Source organism: Etheostoma spectabile, unplaced genomic scaffold (genome assembly GCF_008692095.1).
Source record: "Etheostoma spectabile isolate EspeVRDwgs_2016 unplaced genomic scaffold, UIUC_Espe_1.0 scaffold00569624, whole genome shotgun sequence".
Lineage (NCBI taxonomy): Eukaryota > Metazoa > Chordata > Actinopteri > Perciformes > Percidae > Etheostoma > Etheostoma spectabile.
Window position 1 is genome coordinate 1 of NW_022605227.1, and position 21,708 is coordinate 21,708.

At 42.0% G+C, this 21,708-nt stretch overlaps 1 protein-coding gene across 1 annotated transcript; it reads right to left on the bottom strand.

The window, feature by feature from the left end:
- Positions 1-1,760: 1,760 nt before the first annotated feature.
- LOC116685196 (formin-2-like) lies at positions 1,761-17,208 on the bottom strand. The gene is given in 9 exon segments (XM_032510372.1): positions 1,761-2,839; positions 4,115-4,164; positions 5,831-5,842; positions 6,062-6,212; positions 10,475-10,544; positions 10,546-10,657; positions 13,394-13,635; positions 15,237-15,738; positions 15,741-17,208. Coding segments are annotated over 9 exon segments (3,288 nt in total). The 5' UTR covers positions 16,879-17,208; the 3' UTR covers positions 1,761-1,828.
- Positions 17,209-21,708: the final 4,500 nt, after the last annotated feature.

Genomic DNA, 21,708 nt, shown 5'->3' on the forward strand with positions numbered 1-21,708 from the left:
ACTTGCGCCTGTTGAATTTGGAACCGATGATCATATTCAAAAGCTCAAAAGTATTCCAACAAAGAAATGAATTCCATTGGAATCCTAATCCAAGTTGGAACTGGTTCTCAATGCCCAATCCTAGTTAAAATGGGTTTATGTCGATGCAGCACAATCCACGCAGCTACACGCTCACGTCACGCAGGCAGTGTGCAGGAGCCCTTATGGGCTTATTTAGACATTTTTATTTGGTTTATTTTCTATTTTGTTAAAAAGTTTGAAATGTTGTAGTCAATGTTGTGAACGTGGTTTGGCATGCCACTCCGTTGTAGATCATTGGATTTCTTTTTCCCCATGCAGCAAGTGGTTTCCAGTAAACTAGGGAAATAAACTAGTAGAAGTAGTAGTAGTAATAGAGAGTTTATCTTGTTATGTTTTGCCCAAAGTGACTGGAGTCTGGGGAACCCTCTAGCTGAGCCGTGGCAGTGGCCTGAGTTCAAATCTGACCTGAGATCCCCTCTGCATGTCTTCCCCTCTCTCTCCCCCCACTTTTCTGTCATATCCAATAAAACGCATTAAAAAGTCCACACAAAAAAAACGCTGTTACCGCTGGCTGAACATAATATTAGTATCGGATAGGGGTTTGTTCATGTGAGAGACAAAAGCTGTGAAATATAAGATATCACACACAGAAAGAAAATAAACCCCAGACTACACCACCAGTCAGCATATACTGGAATAAAAAAAGATCTTCTGTTGTCTGGATTTAACAAATGCTGATGTCTGTAAAAACCACTGCTGTGCAGTCACTTTACAGTAGTACAAGCCTTCAAACTGTTCCTTCCAGAAGGACAAAGTGTTAACTCACTAGAGCATCAAATGTGAATTAATCCGCTGCTGAATATAGTCCCAAGCAAATGCGCTCTTTCCTTCTGTTAAGTAACATTTTTTTTAAATGATAGGATTCAGCTGTTTTAGGGACTTACTGAGATTTAAATAAAAAACAAAAATACAACTATAAACCAAATATTTGTGGGGTGTTTTAAAGATATACGTGGGAATCAAAGGACTTTGAGGGCCACAGGCAAGGCAGGAAAGTCCGAAAGTATTGAGAGACAGAAAATAAGAAAACTAAGAAAGAAGAAAAGAAAGAAAATCTTTTAAGGTATTATGTCTACGGGTGTCTTCAATAGGACAGGAACAGTTATTTTAAGATAAAATTATGTAAGATCAATCTTTGAACTGTTACTTTCTGCATCGCATGTTTTCTGTGTAGAACAGATCATGTTTTTGGGCTCAAAATGCATCTAAACAAACTGTAGCATCATCTTGGGTAAATTCTAAATCCGATCTGCTAAAATGATCGACAAACTTAGGTTTAGGCACAGGGAGTGGGGACTGGTTAGGGTTAGGGTGAGTATAACACTACAGTAGGCTGTATGCCAATGTTGTTTTCAATAAAAAACATTTGCACAAAGCAAGGCGATCCACTTTTCCAAGTTGTTAAGAGCATTAAAATGAGAAAAAATAATGGGACAAAAAGAAATCATGGGACATTTAGAATAGATAAAAATGTACGATTAATTGCGAATTAACTATGACATTAATGCGATTAATCGCGATTAATATTTGAATCGTTTGACAGCACTTTTAAGCTTAGGGTACTCAGTGTTGGTCTGATTTCTGAGATCTAAATCCTGAGGTCAGGGGCATGTTTACAACTTTGATCTCGGAAAATCCGACTTCTGAGTCCAATGGAACGCACTACAAAGCTATTTGACGTCGACACGTGTAGCAGATTGGATCTAGCATCTACCATCATCCTGAGGCTATTCGGGCTATGCCATCTTTACTTTTTGGTGTTCAGCTGGATCCTGGTCCAGTAGAGGGGCTTCATGGGTCTGGGTGGCTCCACCACAGCCTTCCTGGGGGGCTTCTCCTGGGTCAGACCCAGAGCGTACAGCCCCAACGGCAGAGGGGGAGGCAGGGAGCCCAGAGCCCCCGGGACAGCCGGGGGGAGACAGAGGCCTCCTGGTGGAGGAGGAGGTGGGGGAGGAGGCCCACAGCCTGGAGGAGGTGGTGGAGGAGGAGGGGGTGGAGCAAGGCCACCAGGAAGAGGAGGAGGAGGAGGGGGTGGAGCAAGGCCACCAGGAAGAGGAGGAGGAGGAGGGGGTGGAGCAAGGCCACCAGGAAGAGGAGGAGGCGGGGTGGGGGTGGAGCAATGCCGCCAGGGAGTGGAGGAGGCGGGGGTGGGGGAGGAGCAATGCCACCAGGGAGTGGAGGAGGCGGGGGTGGGGTGGGGGTGGAGCAAGGCCGCCGGGGAGTGGAGGTGGTGGTGGAGGAACTGCTGAACCAGGAGGTAATGGGGGTGGGGGCGCTGGCATTGAGCCTCCTGGTAACGGCGGAGGAGGAGGTGGTGGGGGGGAGGTGCCACAATCTGTCCTGATAAAGATTGAGGAGGTAGTGCTCCTCCTGGGAGGGGAGATGGAGGTGGAGGCTGCAGCTGACATGTACACTGGAAGCCATCCTGCTTGGGTGGAGGCTCGCTACAAGGCACTTTGAACTTAAAGCTGCCGTCCATGGGCGAGGTCTGCACCGACTTGGCCTCCAGGCAGCCCAGAGCGTGGGCGCTTTCCGTCTGCAGGTGGGCGTCGCACACCACCCTCAGCAGGTCCCCGTCGCCTCCACACTCCTTGTCCGTGGTGGAGGCGCTGGGTTTCACACTGTCCTTGTCCAGCAGAGGGGGCTGGCGCTCCAGCTCGGCAATCTTAGTCCTGAGGTCTTCTATGGTTTGCTCCAGCTGCTGGATGACATTGACATGTTTTTCCTTCAGTTTGGTTGAAGGAAAGACACATTCCTCCTGCAAATAAGAGAGAACCAAGAGGTATTACAAAAGTTTTCACTCAAATCTTTTCATTGGCAAATGAACTGGAGTCCTGTGTGTGCAGTATATGCTTGAAAAATACCATCAGCGATGTTATTTACGTGACTCATTAGATCAAAAGTTTCTAAATTGAATGATTTTCTATAGGTTGGTGTGGATGTGTGCGATCAGATGGCAGGTTGTGTGTTGACTTTTGACACGCGCACAGAAGAGATGCAGAGACAAATATAAATGGTGAGGAGACTCCTTTACAGACAAAATCTATAATTAATTTTGCATATATAATTCGGGTCAGGCATTTTTTAGGCTCCGGCTTAAAAGTATCGTTTTAGCAATGGTATCGGAAAGTCCCCAAATGATACCTAAACCTACTCAGATTGGACAAATAGTCCAACTAGCTGTCTGGATTTACCCTGCAGAGATCTGAGGGACAGTTAACCATAGTCCTCAGAAATCCACCAGTTAAAACACCACACTAAGGAAGAGGAAGGAGACAGACATCGGCTGAAAGACATACATCAGGTGGAATTTCCATCGGAATTTAGGGGCGACAACGGATCAATCCCGGAAGTGGATTGTTGTGGAAATAGACTAAGCGTGGAGGAGGTGTATAGTTTGATGGACAAACGACCTCCTGAGGCGCTCTGTGGCGCATCGGGGGTCCACACACAGTATTGGTTTTTGAAATTGAAGTGCAAGCATTTATAACTGAACCTAAAACGCCACACCGCAGAGTAACAGGAATTACTGGAATCGTTGGGTCTTTAAAATTATAGAGTGTGGTCTAGACCTACTCTATCTGTAAAGTGTCTTGAGATAACTCTTGTTGTGATTTGATACTATAAATAAAATTGAATTAATGTTTACATTTTTGACAGGAAATTAGTTGAGAAGACATCGCCACAGGTCAGAGTTGAACCCTGGACCTCTGCGTCGAGGCATAAACCTCTAAGTACATGTGCACCCACTCTACCACTGAACCAACCCAGCCACTACTTTTACCATTTTTACCATGACTTTCTAACTTCAGTGCAACACAAAAACTGTAAAGAGTTCAGAGAAAGAATAACTATGAAATAGTTTTCTGTTAGGATTCTGTTGTAGCACAAATCATGGCACATTTCAAGTGTTGTACATGCTTTTGCACAACACTGTACATAAATAACCATCATGTTGTGTGCTCTGAATACATTTTGCTAGAAATAATTGTGGTTTGAGCTCTGAGTAACTAGAGAAATTAAAGTGACTGACCTCTTGGCTCTCCTTCTGTTGTGTCAAACCCAAGATTGCTGCATGGTGTTCTGAACAATAGAAAGAACAGTACAAAAGAACACTTTTTACAACTGTAAACATATGAAAGCATGATGTTATATATTACATAGGTTCATCAAACTGATACACAGTATACACACACGGTTAGGACTATTAGATAGATAGAGAGAGATAGATAGATAGAAAAGTGAACAGTGCAGGGATTGAACAGTGCAGTAGATCATGATAAAATATTGACCATGACTATAAATATTTGAGTCATGCATGCTCAGATTTAAACGGTTTACGGCATAACGTGTCATACTGAAATCTGTGAAACTTAATGAAATAATAAATGTTTCTCATTACAACAATAACCGAAGGGAAATGAAGGGAATCATTTCAGAATCGTTTTAGCTATCTATGATTGACTGATTGCTAACGTTAGCCCAAAACGCCATTCAACAGACAGCCTTTGTTGTGTTTGATGCCAGTTAGCCGCTAGTGATGAACTGGAATACAATCTGTTGCAATATTTTCAATTTATTGATAAACCAAATAGGACACAGAGCAGGGTTCTAGTGACAACAGTATTAGTTATTTGGTGCTGCTCATGAGAACCTTACATACTGTACTTTAGTGCTGTGGTTTGTAAGATCATGCTCTGCTATAAAATACAAAAGAAATCACAAAATACAATTGCATAATCCAGACCCACAGTGTAATTGTTTTTGTGGTTGAGATTGCAGTAAGGGTTGCCTAGAAGATGTTGGTGAGTGAGTCTAAACCATGCTTTCTTTAGTGAGGGTGACTCATTCATAGTTGCTGACAATATAGACTTTAGATGAGACAGAACAAAATGTAAGATGAACAAATTGGGCGCGTTTTATTTGTAGGCGTACAAGGGGAAACAGTTAACTTATCTGAGAATAGTTTAGACCAAATGGCGTATTTAGCTGCCAAACACAACTATGTCCTGCTAAAGTTTAATTGAATTGAAGACACTGTCATCCCTGTCACCATGTTGTCATTGTGTGATGACACACTTTTACTTTTAAGAACAATAATGTAAACTTAGCACAAAAAGTAAGGAAAATGTGTTTAAAATTTTTCCATGGACGCAACCCACATACTCAGTTCTGCTGCTCATTCCACAAATGCATGTTCATTGAAAATGTGGCACCATTTGAAAGGGAACTAAACAGGCTTTCCAATGGTATAAGATGTATTGCAACAAAGCATTGTTACCACAGAGAAGTAATCTACCAAACACACATTTCCTTAGTTTTTGTGCTGAGGTTTATGTGCAGCAAACTTTAGACTACAAAATATGTCAGATCAACCTCTTTTTTAGTTGATTCATTAAAAAGTAAAAGAGCCAAACTCAGAATACATAAAAGGGCTTTATATGATATTGGGGAAGCCTATGTGGGCATCTTCACCATTAAATATCCACCAAAACAGCACAAGATGTTGGCAATTGAGACCAGACTGATTGGAAAAAATGTGAGCTCAACTCTGTGACCAGCTTGGCATTTCTTCTGTACATCACCCCGGGACACTCCACCCACGTTGGAGCCGCAGGTTTATTTCAAGTTATATATATGAAACAGGCAGACATATCTACGCCTGGGGGCTAACAAAAATGGCAATCTGCTAGAGTTTGTTAGAATTATCTGGCTTTGAGTAAGCCCAAAAAATACAGTTGTTACTCACCTTGATTGTCTTCTAAAATACCAAAGCATCAAGATGGAATACCCCCATTCAGATGAAGATAGGAAAAGCAAAAGAATGGCAAAAGAAACAAACAACAGTCAGGGTCCTTGCATAACTGAATGTAAAGCAGAAGATTGAAAGTCTGAAGTGGTATAGGACTATAAAAAGTTTGGAAACTTGATGCATTGACCATGTGTTGATCATCATCACAATCATAAGTGTTGATCATACCTGCCTCTGTGGATTTGAGTCCAGTCCTGTCGTCTCCGCCCGGCTTGACAGGGGGCCAGGGGCCCTTCAGCTGCCCTGGGAGTTTCCCTTCAAGAGGATCCAGGGAGTGAGTCGGCTGGTTGACCGCTGCCCACGTGTACAGCTGGTCATGCTGGGGAAAAAAACTCTTTGTTAAAATGCTGTATTTTAATGTCAGTTGCACTGACACCACAGGAGGAAAGTAACGTATTTTTCACGTTTCTGTACTTTAGTTACAGTACCAGTCAAAACTTTGGACACGCTTTCTCATTCACTTGAATGTAAATATGTGTCCAGACTTCTGATTTGACTAAGTAGCCTAGATTTAGTTTGGGAACTTTTGATTTTTAGACCACAAATGCTGACCAGCAAATATGTATACTTTCCACTCTACCAGCTTACATAACAAAGATGCTTGTTTTAACTAGAGCCCGACCACTAAAGGATTTCTTAAGGCCGATACGATACAAATTTTATTTAAAAAGCCGATATTCCAAAATATTGGCCAATATTCAGTATATTTAAAAAACAATAATCCAGAAACGCGTTACAAAACATAAACAGATTTCCCTTACATTAGTCATTTGTAGTCATTTATGAGTTCTCACTAAAGTAATATGATGATAATTTGTTTAATTGTCACAACAGAACAGAGGAACATCAAAATATATTAAAGTTCTGATAAATAAAATGTATAAAAAATACAAACTTAAGATATGAAACTTAAGTCCTTTGAACAAACACAATTAAAAAATATATTGCCAACATGGAGGTTGTAGAGCGCCCTCTGGTGGACAAACCATGCAACGCCAACACTCATAACATGGTTGATCATCCGTTTTTATTTAATTTTTTTAATATCATTTATTAGAATCATTAGTTTGTCATTATAAATGATTCAAATAAATGAATATTTAAAAAAAAAGGTGATACAGATAGATCGGGAAATGCCTAATATCGTCCGATAATATTGGCCAGGCTTTAGTTTTTACCCAAATCATGATCATGATCATGAAGTAGGTTTGCGGGCTAAACTTGAACAAGATGTTATGTTTTGATACACAACATTAACCACATGCTTACAACTGTTACCTTTTGCAATGCGTGCCTATTGCTGTCGCTCTCCAGCTTTCATATGTAGTTTCTGGAGTCATTCTGTTTATTTACAAAGATGTGTTGGATAGAATCAGGATTAATATGACTTCCCGATGTTTAAGAAATTATAAATGTGCATGGTAAAAAGTCTTACAAGTATGGAAACAGAATCTGGACGTTGATTTGAAAAAAAGGCAAATTCAACATATGAATATAAGTTGAGATTGGAATACACCCACAGTCCGATACCTGCTTTCCGATTCCCACCAGCCACTGGAGCATTAGCTAGGGGTCATCAGAACCCTGCACCACCCTAACAACATGCCTACAACATAAAATTACGTTACATTTAGCTGCCGCTTGCTCAGCAACATATTGGTTGATGTATCCCAAATCTCCCACACCAAAGCCATGTGTCATATCCACTGCGCCATCACCACCACACTTGAATACAAGTGCTCAAGCCCAAGAAAAGGAGCAAAAACACCCGACGTAGGCCCTTACGCCCTGTCAATATCCTAATTGGAACTCACTTTTGTGAAAACAGACACAAGAACCAGGCAGAACACCGACACTTCTGATGGTGAGAAAAGAACAGGAAACGCAACAACATTGGGATACCATGTGTGTCTGGAGAATCTTCAACAAACACCACATCCCTGTGTTGTTTAAACCCAGCCCTGTTTGCATGGAATTAGTATTACCTAGTGACCTCTGGTCATTTGTAATAATTACGGAGGTTGTGTGTGATCTTAATCCTGTGCAAATAAGGTTGTCTGTAATTTGTAAGTAAGTTCCCTGCAGATGACCTAACATATTTCACTGATAATATTAGTCCCATGCGTGTCAACTTGTCTGTAATTTGGCGGGGTCGTACGATACATCGTTTATTTAAGGTTTTTGTTTCCTGTGCCCTTTTTTATCCCTCTCCGGAGACGGGGGGGGGGGGCTGCGGACACCGGGTGACATTTCGAAACGACACAAGGTCCCCAGATGATCCTAATCCCATGCGAATGGACAGATACTGGTCCACTCTAAAGACCGCACACCCAAACACAAGAAAGCAATCAAGTATATGCTGTTCAATGCAGTGAGGAATGCACAGACAGACATGTATATCGGGAAACAAAAGAACTGTTCCACAAACACATGGCCCAACACAGAAGGGCCTACCCTACACGTCAAGACTCAGCAGTGTTGTCCTTCAGATGTCCCAGCAGTGAAGGACAAAGGACACCATTGTTAAGGAAAATATCAACACATTCACATTCGTGAAGAAGGTCGGGGAGACTTTGGTGAATTACACAGTAGGCCTGCACAATTAATCGTTATAAAATCGCAATCTCAATTAACCCTATTCACATTTTTTTTTTTTTATATTTTAGTTTGAATTTTTGAACTTTACTTTGGTTCTCATTTAATGTTACGAGCCGACTGCATCACAAACACTACTACTTTCTTCTGAGACTGTGTAAAAAAGGATTTAAAGGGCTCCTGAGTGTTGCAATGCTCTCGCTTCTTCATTGAAGTTTACAAACTTGTGGTGATGCACAACGGGCTTTAGGTGTCCAAGAAAATCCGTTTGGTACTGCCACTTTGTTTTGTTTTGTCATGGTCAAAAAATATTGGCAGAGAATCATGATATAAATTCTAAACTAAAAAATTGTGATTTGTATTTTTCCAAAATTGTGCAGGCCTAGTACACAGGAGCATTAAATGAATTCTCAATTGAGGAGAATTTAGAAACACACAGTGTAGTGTGGTGCGCCATCCCAACTCGGGTAACTTCCTGAATTCCTGAAGGTGTATTTAAACTCATCATCTATAGAGACACTACTCTGGAGCTTATGTTGGACACTTAACTGAATAAGACCTATGGTACCGCTGTCTCAACTTACATAGCATGAGTTCTACCTGGTGATGAGGACCACCAGGTACACATTTTATATAGACAAAGAGGACAGGTTGTTTGAGAGGTATGTGGAGGAAGCCGTTTACACCCCGCTAGAGGAACCATCGCTTGACAATGTGCTAATGTGACACCCCTGTCTTTTCATCTCTTGGCAGGAAATTAAACAAACCCTCCCATTTGGCCTCATGTGAAAATGCCAACCATGGTAGTTCAGACTTGGCCTTGGGTGTCTCCAGTGACCATAGCGAAGTGGTGTTGATAATCAACCCCACTAAGGGTTAAATAGCTGGGTTTCCCTACCCATTCAGCCAAAACTGAAGAAGTCCCTTGGATGAGGGGCAAAACGTCTTCAGAGCGCCATTAACCAAGTCCAGTTGCCCTTAATTTCAACCCTTCCCTGGATATCTCATCACATCCCACATCATAGTACAGTCAGTTGGACCAGGTTGCAAATGTGCAATTGTCTTCTTTGCTAATGCATAGATGGGCGAGTGAATCCACACATTTGCTTGCGATCACAAGTGCTACTGGCCAGGAGATAAAGATTGATGGTGGGCAGGCTGTGCAATGCCTCATTTGCAAGTCACAGTGCAAACTGGCGTTTGCAAAACGGTGGACAAAATTCACAAAAAACTGAGGATGATGACCACCGAAACTCTATCATATGAAAAAGCAAATTCACAAATTGAATTATAATACATTATTAACATGGCCAATGCCATGTTTAAAATGCTAATACAGTTTAAAGACAAAGCACCTCTAATTGTGAAGAGACCTCCATGAAGAACGTATTTAACCCTCATGTTGTCTTCCCGTCAAAATTGAAAATCAACTTTTGTTGAAGCTTTTATCAGTTTTTAACTTTTTCTTATGTTTTTGTCGCTTTTTTCAACACTTTGATGTTTTTTTCCAATGTTTGTCACTTTTTTGGATGTTTTCAACACTACGTAACACTAACTTATTAACTTTAATGTTACAGTTATATTTGGAATTTATGGTCAATAAACCTCATTTAAGGAAATTATACGTAATGTTTGAATTAGAAAAGCGGAATTAGAATTATTTCGACTAAAATTAAAGGAATGTACAGTATCTTGGATAATCACAGACTGGAATATGTCAACTTTACTCAATACTATTTCAAAACCAATTTTTTTTTCAAATGCTTATAATTGAATAAGACACCCCAAATGAATGAAAGTAGAGATTTGTACATGCCAAAGAGCGTTGTGTGGAATCAATCATGTTATTTTGGTAATTAAAAGAACATTGATATAGGAAAACGGGTCAATTTGACCCGAGGACAACATGAAGGTTATAATCAACACACACAAACATTACATTACTACAAAGTTGGGGAAAGGTGTATAAAGTGTGTGACTACATACGTCAAACTTGGTTGATGCTGCGGAGGTGATGAGGGCGGTGCTGCCCCCCAGCTGCTCTCTGAAGCAGTCAGAAAGGCAGAAGGAGACCCATGGCCAAGATCCTGGAACAGAACCTCTCAACTTCCTCTGGCTCCTCCTGTTGCTGCTGCCGCTGCAGGAACAGCTTCTCCAGAAGAGTTCGACCTGGACAGGGATGAAAACAAGGCCTATGTGACAATATGTAAAAACCTGGAGCCACAGTATTTAAAGCTGAGCCAGATGGTATGTAATATCAAAGGGCTTTACAAGAAAACATAACTACCAAGCCAGCTACTTCCGATTTAGCGCTCCACTATCATGAATGGGGATTAACCTCTTGTGTCCTTGGGTCAAATCTGACCCCTTTAAAAAGTCTACATCTGAAATATGGGTTTCTTTTAAACCAAATTACCACAAATAAATGGATTGGATTCTTACAGTGCTCTTTGCAAATACAGTTAATCACTGTAATTCCTCTGATCTTAACTATCGGTCAAATAATTCATAATTTCCGCTGTTTTAATCAAATAGTAGGTATAATTTTATATAAATGAGGTTTTTGACCATGAATTCCAAAAAGTAGTAGAACTAGTAAGGTGGTGTTAGTGAAAACTAAAAAAAGTCTGAAATGATGAGAAAATGCAGTTTTGGCCGTTAGTTGTAACCTGGGAGGACAACACAAGGGTTACAATATTTAATTATGCGACTCTTCTAGACTCATCAAAGATTCCAATTATGATCGGGAAACAAGTAATTTCACCTGGGTTGTGATGCTCAAAATGTGTATCACCTGATTTACAAAACATGTCTTTTATGTAGCCTACTTTATCCGTAAGTCTTTCACTGTTTGGCCCTTCTGTCAAATTGGCTTCAAAGCCTGGAGCACTTCCTGGGGGCCTGGCCTTCTCGTCCAATAGAAGAAGGGGCTGGACAGAGAAGGGAGAGAGCTGCAGGAGGTCTCACTCTTCTTCAAATTCTGGCATTTACTGTTTTCTGCTTTGTGCAGCTTTAATGAATAGTAAAATCTATTGCATTTTGAAAAGCAATTCCAGATGAGAGCAAACAGATTATACAGAAAATGAGACTGTCTTTAGACTTTACTGTCATAGACTTTGGAGTGACAGCACAGTAAAGACTTGATCGAGGACGCGTTTCACTCACGCGCAGTAGATCCGTGTTGTCACAATACGACCAGAATACAGCGTTCAAGTCAGAGCCTCATTCATTCCTGAGAGTTTCTCAGTGGCGCATGAAGCCATCATGGAGCCAAAATTACCCAGAAGATCTATCCTGCTTCCGCACTGTGCAGAGGGCAGGCACACCAGAGACCACCTGAGCCAGTTACTTCCTGATTGGCGCTCTGCTAACTTGAATGGGGATAAAATAGTTAATTAGGTACGTGTGTCCAAACCTTTGATTGGTACTGTAAGTCTATCCCCTCTTACTTTGTGTTGTCTTCCGTTGACCTGCAACTTTTTGTTTTTCTGGGTTGAAATTTGACAGTTTGTTGTCCTTTTTCTACCTTTCTCAACGTTTTTGTCAATTTTATTAATTTTTTGTCACTTTTTTGACATTTTTTTAACTATGTTTTGGTCATTTTTTAACAATTTCTTGTCGCTTTTTCCAATGTTTTGATTTATTTTGGTCATTTTTTACAATTTTTTTGGTCACTTCTTCAGCGTTTAAAAAGGAGTGTTTTTGTTGAATTTTTTCCTGCTTTTTTAGTTTGTCACTTTTTTCAACGTTCTTTTCTGATATGGAAAGTTTTTGTAAACTGGAAAATCTGACCCGAGGACAACACAAGGGTTAAGTAGATGCTATCCTAGAAAGGATATTACCGTAACAGCACATGAGCAGACAAAGATCAGGGAATAAAAGGCTGAGCCTGTCTCCAACTAAAAATATCTTAACGCATACAGCATATTGACGAAAAACTTGTTGACACAAATGCCAATTACTGCATGCCAAGCTTAACAACATCTATTTTTAGAGAATGAAATAAAAGCCTTTAACCTATGCAGAGAGATTATAACTGCCATTTATTGATCTGTGTACTGACTAATATTTTCACTGGCCTGCAGGTAAAGAAAGCTCAGCGTTACTGTAAGATTCAGATGCTGAACACTTTCTTTGTAGGGGTGTGAAAAAAATTCAAATTCATGAATCGATCCAAGCTCTACCAATAAAAAATCGATTCATAGAATTCCAAAAATCAATTAATACATTTTTTTGTCTTTGTTGATGTTTTTCCATTTTGTAATGGCGTGTATACTATCCCATGGGAAAAGTAACTACGTGTACATACCTGTACATTTAATTGAGAATCATTTTTGAATCAAAAATAGATTTTTAATCAAATAGTTAGCCTAAACATCGATATCAAATCGTGACACCCCTATTTCTTTGATGCTTTTTTAACATGTTGGTCCCTTTTATCGTAACGCATTTTTCCCCAAAAGCATTATTATTTGAACCACTAAAACCAACTTGTTACCACTAGTTTTGAACATATTTTTGGAATTCATGTTCAATAAACCTTATTACTGTATATTAAAAATCAAAATTAATCAAGTTGTTAACATCAGAGGATGATGAGATTGATATATGTCAGGATACTGTTTCGATTTTTTTTTCAAAAACTATGAGACCCAAAATTCAATGAAAGTAGTGAACTGATCATTCATTTTACCTGCGAAGAGCGTTGATGGAAACAACCATGTATTTTAGGTAATTTGGTTGATGGAAACCCACATTTCTGAGGACAACACAAGGGTTAAAAGCATATTGTTTTGTGTCCTTAGAGCCAGCAATGCACAAACCTAGTCTCCATCTTTCTTCCTATCCCCAGCTCAGGAAACAGTCACCTGAATTGATACTACGGCGGCTCTGTAGCCTACAAACCTGTAAAGACGTCCTGAAAGCCGCAGGTAGAAACCTGTCCACAGGAGGATCTTCTGGTGGCACAGAGGGGCTGACTGCCTCCTCCTCTGAAGCCCCCCAGATATTCTCCTGAACCCACTCCATCCTCCTCTCTGCTCCTCAGCCTCCTCTCGAGCTCCTCCGTCCAGTCAGCCGAGCGACTCAGAGACCCAGCGAGACTCCGAGAGCGCTGCTTGCGGACTTGATGACCCTCCACCATCGTCCTGTCAACATTGACATTTCAGGTTAGCTTCACTTTGAAAACAGATCCATAGAATAAAAAGGGATTGACCCAATGTTCTCCCATTTGACACTATATTCAGTATGACTCTTGTAATTTTATAGCAGACTATTCATACAGAGTATGCTTTGGTGTATTTTTGTTGTTGTAACTTTCCAGCAGCCAATGGTTTCCATTCATTCACATATGGAGGAAAATCAGGCCCGCAGCCAGCATAGTGGAAGTTTTTTCCTCATTTTGTATTTAATTATGATGTTTAAAAACTTCATTTGTGCTGGATTGTCTACTGGTATCTTAACAAGCACTCTTTTTGATGCAACAAAAAATTTGACTACAAGTCTGCACGCACGCACGCACACCTCAAACAATATGTTATGAGTGTATAAAGTTAGTTGCGAGGAAGGTTGATTCATTAGTTTTTAGTTTAGTTTTAGTTGCGTGTCACTTAACATATTCACAAAAGTGAAGAAAAGTTGCAAGTGAAGCGGGGTGGGGGATCTTTTGAACCACCCGAACACCCAAACAGGTTGTAAACAAGCCAATAGTTTAGCCAGATTCTTTAAGGCAGTGGTTCCCAAAGTGGGGTCCGGGGACCACCAGGGGTCCTTGAGGGGGTTCCAGGCGATCCCCAGCAAAAAGGGAAATCATTTGTTTCCACCTGTAAGTAACACAATGACTATTTTAAACATGGCTTTTAATTCATTTTTTGTAATGAATATCTAAATCCAAATGCGGGACCCCGGGATGCAATCTTAGCAAATGGGGGTCCATGGTCTAATTTGTGTCAGTGTAGGGTTCCTTGACGTGAAAGAGTTTGGAATCAGAGGTCTAAAGCACCTTATTTGGAGGTAAAATGTAAAAATCCCACATGGTGCAAGAAAAGTAGAGCAAGAAGACTAGGTCAGTGTGTAACCAGAAGATGGTAGGTAAACCGTGATGGACGTTTGGGTTATAATTTTGTCTTCTAAGTTTCTCTCCTGGTCTCATGGAATCTGACATCTTTTTAGGAACACAACATTCCCAGACCTCAGTAATTACTTTGATGCCGATATAGATTGGGATGATTCACAAAACCAAACTGTAATTATCCTCCTTATCTAACAGAGGGAATCTTATATATTATATATATATACTCCACCTCTGCCATCATACATGCCAAAACAAAATCAAAGATAACAACAAAATATCTATTATAATTAACATGTTGCAACACCCCATAGAGCTGGGCAATGTATCAATATTGTATCGATATATGAAACTGGATGTTGTCTTAAATTTTGGATATCTTAATATCCTAATATGACACACAGGTGTTGTTTTTTCCTGTTTTTAAAGGCTGCAATGCGGTGGCTGCGGTGATGTCATTTTCTAAACTTACCAGAGTGTTCTAACTGTTCTATTATTTGCCTTTACCCACTTAGTCATTATATGCACATGATGACTGATGATTATTTATCAAAAACCTTATTGTGTACAAGCACAAATAGTCAACCCTAGAATATCGCCATAATATCGATGTTGAGGTATTTGGCCAAAAATATTGTGATAATTAAATTTGTTTTCCAGCTCTGACAGCACAAGTACCTGTGGAGGTGATGGTGGGCTCTGCGGGGGGATTGCGGGCTGTGGGAGGGGGAAAGGGCTGGGGAGTGTCCTGGGGAGCTCAGCTGTCTCGTGGTGGTTTTGATGTAGTAGGGAAAGATGGGGGGGTAGGGTTTGACCACAGGGCTAGAGGAGGTGGAGGAGTGGGTGGACCTGAGAAGTCTTTTGGCCGACGTGGGGCTCTCGTGGACAGGCAGCGACGTGAAGCATACGCTGCTCCTCCTGCCCTGGGAAGCGCTGGTGCTGACGGCAACGGAGTGGTTGGATTCGGATCCAGCGCTCAGGCAGTCCTCAAGGGACTCTGCACTTGTACCCGAGCCCAACTGACCCTCACCTTCTTCAAACACGTTCCCTGAGCTCAGCCCTTCGGTGGGTTCGGGACTTTTGTTGTGGCTGTCTGCGGGTGGAGGACTGAGATCTACATCCAGCCCAGGCTCCTTCTCCTCCTCTTTTTCACGTCCTGCTTCCTCTTCACCCCCTGGGTTTTCCCAGCACTGTCAAATGGGTGATCAGGGAAGCTGTTACCACCGGTTGTCATGGTGACTGGACTCACTGCTGCCCCCCCAGCAGTAGCCATGGCAATGGCTGTGTAAGGGGGCTGCTGCTGCTGCACACAAGCATGCTGGTCTTTTGTGCCTGTGGCGACACAAAGAGAGGCTTCTCTCTCCCCCTGCCCCTTCCCATTTAGCTCCGGATGCTCCACCCCCCCCTCCTCATCCTCCTTCTCCTCCCTCCTCTCGTGCACCTCTGTGTAGAAGGGGAGGTGTGGTGCTGGTGGCTGGTCCGTGTGCTTGACAGAGTCCGACAGCGTTCCCATGTCCAGGAAGGACAGGGCATCAGACCCCAGTTCTAATTCTGGAGTCAGGTCAAGCACCTTAGGGGGAGTAAGTTTAACTTCCCCGTTACTCTGCTTCCTCCTCCCCTCTCCTCCTGCCCAGCTCAGATCCCTTTCGCCCCCTCCCTGTGCATCCACAATTGAGTTAACCCCGCCATGCTGGAGCCGTATAGCGAGCTGGATGTCCGCTAGTAGATCCTCGTGGTCAGCTGCTGAGTGGAAGCTGTAGATATCTGTGTCCGACCCCGAGCTCCCTCCCTTCTGCTTCCCATCGTCCGTGGGAGACGTTGCTGCTGTCGAGGCTTTCCGCTGCATCTCCTGCTTCTGCTCCCGTCCATGTTCATCTCTTCTCCTCGGCTCTGGTTTCTTTTTCTTCTCAGGCTCAGTGTCCGACTGTCCGAGCTCATCTGCAGACATTTCGGGTGTTTTTGTGCTGTCCAGTTCGTCATTTTGAGATATTAAAACGTCCTCCTTTGAGCCCGTTACTGACGAACACGCGCCTCCTTTCCCTTTCAGGTTGCCCTTTCTCTTCCGGATGGAGAAAACCGAGGACTTGGACTCAGATTTGTTTTTCTTTTTTCCTGGTCCTGTGCCATGCATCCCCCCTCCTCCTCCTCCTCCTCCTCCACCGCTGCCTGCTCCTTTACCTCCATGCTTACCTTGGAGCTTCTTTCCTCCCTTTTTGGTGGCGTCCCCTCCTCCCTCTCTCCATCCTTCATCCAGTGAAGGGTAGCTTCCATTACTTGATGCTGCTGCAGCTTTCTTTTGCTTAGCCTCCTGGTTGCCCATGTTGATGTAGCGCGCGTCCAATGGCTTCCTGCTTCTCCTCTCAGGTCATGCCTGGGAGAGCTCCTCCTGCCCGGGGAGCGTGCAGATGCCTGTGTCTGGGGAACGTAGAACCGTCTTGGCCTAATCTGTGGATGCACGTCTGGTGGTGGAGGAGGAGTAGGAGCTGCTGTGGCTGATGGTTTCCTTTTTTTTTTTAGAGGTCCGTTGTGCGACGATCTTCCTTGTTGTTTTCTGGTGACGAATGCTGGCGTGGCAGTGACGCTGACACAGGAGAGACGTACAGCTCTTTCTCCTCCCCTTTCTCTTTCTGTCTTACCCTCCCCCTCCTCCTTCTCCCCTCCATCTGCTGAAAGGAGTGATGCAGGCACTGCGTGCTCGGTGGAGCTCTGACAGGGAGACATAATGGAGAGAGAAAAAATAAAGACTGAGAGGAATAAAGATGCTGCTGGCAAATGTGTCAGTGTGCTGATGCTGGGAGGAGGGGGGGATGTACATCCTCCTCTTGGCAGTCTGTCACTGCAGCGGATCACACAGTTCTCACTACATTTCCCATGATACCCGGACTCCTGCCTACATTACCACAGTGCTAGGTGTGGGCTTGACCCGGTTTATGGACCTCTTAACACGAGGATTCTGTTTTACAGTATCCTGCAAAGAGTAAAATATGGCTTTAACAGCCTGAAAACGATTTAAAATATACTGTAGATTTACTTGGACCATTTAGCATTCAATTTTAAAATGCTACATTAGAAATGTCCAATATATACCTAAGTGACACACTGGATATGTGATGTCTCACCCAGACTTGGAATGAAGCTAGCTTAACAGGAAAATTCTGTTTTGCAGTTGCCTAAAAAATAGTAAAAATTGCTTAAAGAGCCTGAAAAATATACTTTAGATTTACTTGGTTACAGTTGCCTAAAAAAATAAAATAAACGGCTGCTATTCAAACAGGCTTTTAGTTAGACGTGGGGATTGTTTTATGGTTTTTGTTTTTATGTTTTTTACATTTGTTTTTAAAATGTCTTATGCATTGTATTGTACTTTGTTGGTATTGTATAGTGAAAGAAAGAAAGAGAGAGGAAAATAAAAAAATAAAAGCTACAATCGATGTACATACAACCGATTTTTCATGTGGTGTTATCTGCTCCTAATATCGTGATTATATACACCATAAGTAGTGAAACAGATAAAACACAAGTACAAACAGTTAAAAATCATAAGCATTAAAACTAATAAAACACATGAATAGACAGTTAAAAACAAAATAGAAACATTAGGACACATAAAACACAAGAATAAAAGTTACAGTGCAGCATAAAAATTTAAAGAAATGAGCAGTCATTTAAAGAAAGGCAGCATCAAAAAGAAAGGTCTTCAGCCTTGATTTAAAAGAACTGAGAGTTGCAGCGGATCTACAGGTTTCTGGGAGTTTATTCCAGATATCAGGGGCATAGAAACTGAAAGCTGCTTCACCCTGTTTAGTTCTGACTCTGGGGACAGAAAGTAGACCTGTCCCAGATGACCTGAGAGGTCTAGGGGGGTCATAGTGTAGTAGCAGATCAGAAATGTATTTTGGACCTAACCGTTAAGTGATTTATAAACTAGCAAGAGTACTTTGAAATCAATTCTTTGAGACACAGGAAGCCAGTGTAAAGATTTCAGAACTGGAGTGATGTGATCCAGTCTCTTGGTCTTAGTGAGGACTCGAGCAGCAGCGTTCTGAATCAGCTGTAGCTGCTGATTGATTTTTTAGGGAGACCTGTAAAGACCCCGTTACAGTAGTCAAGTCTACTGAAGATAAAGCATCTCACCCAGACTTGGAATGAAGCTGGCTTAAAGGAGGATTCCGTTTTAAAGTTGCCTAAAAAAAGATAATATGGCTTTAAGAGCCTGAAAAAAGATTTCAAATATGCTTTAGAATTCATTTTTTTTCAAAGTATGTTTATTGCTCAAAACCTCATAAATTATTACAGGCTGTATTGGGAATAACAAAGGGTAGCAGGTTTGACATTTTTTTGCTTTTTTTAACAGAACAGAAACACATACATTCCCACCCATTCCCAAAGGGGGGGGGGGGGGGGGGGGGGAGTAACTACCATTGGCTCAGGATAGATAGTTTGCATAGAAAAGGAGTGGGTCCCAGGTTTTATGAAATTTCTTCAGGGATCCTCTGACAGTATGTTTGATTTTTCTAGGTGTAAGAATGACATACATCGTCTAACCAGGACTTTGTGCTAGGCGGCTTTGGGCTCTTCCACTGTAGCAGTATTTGACGTTTGGCTATCAGAGCGGTAATGCAATAACATCAGCTTGGTAGCTATAAAATCTTCCTACAATGGGAGACACACCAAACATACCAATCAAGGGCATGGGGACACAGGGATATTAAGGACTACAGAGAGGGTGTCAAAAAAGGATGTCCAAAAAGTGTAGCTTAGGACAGGAGAAAAAAGTGTGTGTATGGTCTGCTGGAGATTGAGAGCACCTGATGCAGACCATCTGTATCAGGGAATAATCTTTTCAGTCTGGCCCTTGTATAGTGAAGTCTGAAGACCACTTTAAATTGAATGAGTCTCATACGTGCACAGATGCAAGTACTATGAATTCTGAGTAAAACTTCTCTCCACCAGTCCTCATCTAGTGCAAGACCTAGCTCCCTTTCCCAACACCCCCTAACCCTGAAGGAGGGAAGAGTTGAGATGAAAGGAGACTATAGATTGAGGAGATGTTATTTTGTGATGCTGAGGAGGACATGATACTTTCTAACAGAGTTTTTTCAGGTAATACAGGAAATGAGGCAAAGTGTGTTTTGGTGAAATTGCGCAACTGGAAATATCTGAATAGATCCACTTTTGGAGTCCCAAATTTTGCAGAAAGGTCGGCCATATTTCCAAAGGCCTTATCTATGTAAAGGTCACTAAAAGAGGCCAGGCCCATCCTCTTCCAACGTGTAAATGTTTTGTCTATGCTGGAAGGTAAAAACAGATGGTTGTTGCATATCAGGATGAGGACAGAAGGGGATTTTAATCCAAAGTGAATCCTGAACTGTTTCCAGATTTTCAGTGATGAGAGAACAACAGGGTTATTGGTGTATTGGGAGGGCCGCATAGGAAGGGGTGCAAACAGTAATGCAGGGAGTGAGGTTGAAGTACAAGAGTTAGCTTCCATGGCGCACCACACAATATCTGGGCTATGGCACCATTTCTTCAGCATTTGGATGTTAGCGGCCAATAATACAACACATATTGGGTAAGGTAAACCTCCTGCATTTTGGGACTCTCCAAAATTATTTTCTGGATCCTGGATTCTTGCCAGCCAGAGGAAGGACGATATAACGGTATCCAATGCTTTGAAAAACAATTTGGGAAGAAAAGAGGGAGGGTCTGAAAAAGAAAAGTATTCGAGGCAAAACATTCATTTTGATTGTTTCAATTCGGCCAACAAGTGAGAGGGTCTAGTTTGATATTTTCAGTCAGTTTAATGAAATTATTTTTACGAAGAGAACTTAGAGAATGAGAGATATTCACGCCTAAATATTTAAAACCATTGGGGGATAAGTAGAAGGGCAGGACTCCTGGGGAGATGGATTTGGCGGACTGATTAACAGGGAAACAAAGACTTTTAGCAATATTCAGTTTGTACCCTGAGAAAGTGCCAAAAGTCTTCAGCAGATCCACTATTGCATCAACACAGTTTACAGGGCCTTGTACATATAGCAATAGGTCATCGGCATACAGTGACACTCTGTGCTCCATGCCTCCTCTAAGTATACCTGAGAATGCTGGAGAGCCCTTGAGAGCAATAGACAGGGGTTCGATGGCCAGTGCAAATAGTGAAGGTGAAAGGGGGCATCCCTGACGAGTGCCATGTGTGAGAGGGAAGGGAGAAGAAATGTCAGAGTTTGTTTTGATGCTAGCTACAGGGGCAGCGTAAAATAGACGAATCCAAGAGATGAATTTGGGGCCGAAACCAAATTTTTGTAGAACCGCAAACAAATATTGCCATTCTAAACGGTCGAACGCCTTCTCTGCATCCAGGGAAATCACCATCTCTGGGGATGGAGAAGCAGAGGGAGAAAGAATCACACTCAAAAGCCTTTGCACATTACTGGACAGCTGACGGCCAAGGATAAAACCTGTTTGGTCTTCTGAAATGACACTTGGGAGGCAAGTCTCAAGTCTACGCGCCAGCACTTTTGCCAGGAGCTTTACATCATTGTTAAGCAAGCTTATGGGTCTGTAGCTACCACATAGATTAGGGTCCTTATTCTTCTTTACTATTAGAGAAATCAAAGCCTGATTGAGTGTTGGAGGAAAAACACCGCGTTCCAGAGAATCATTGTAGACTTCTAAAAGTATAGGAGCGAGCTGTGCAGAGAATTTCTTAAAGAACTCCACTGGGTAACCATCTGGGCCAGGCATTTTATTACTCTTTTATTTTATTACCCCACCAATAAACGCTTTTAGTGTTTCCCATTAGAGCGATGGGGATACCTGATCAGACCGGTTTGTTTCTAAGAAGGAATCTATGTTTGTGGAAACAAAATCACAGAAATCTGCGTTAGCAAGTAAGCCTGAATTGAGCCTCCATTCTCCTTGATGCCTATGCGAGCTTGACGGGAAACAAAGATCTAAAATGTGGGGTGCGTGGTCAGAGATGCAATGGCTGTGTATTGTGTGGAACTAACAGAAGATAGAAGGGCTTTGTCGATAAAGAAGTAGTCAATACGGGAGTAGACCATATGTACAGTGGAGTAATAAGAAAAATCCTTACCACTGGGGTGAAAGAAACGCCAGGGGTCAACACAGCCAATTTGATCCATAAAGG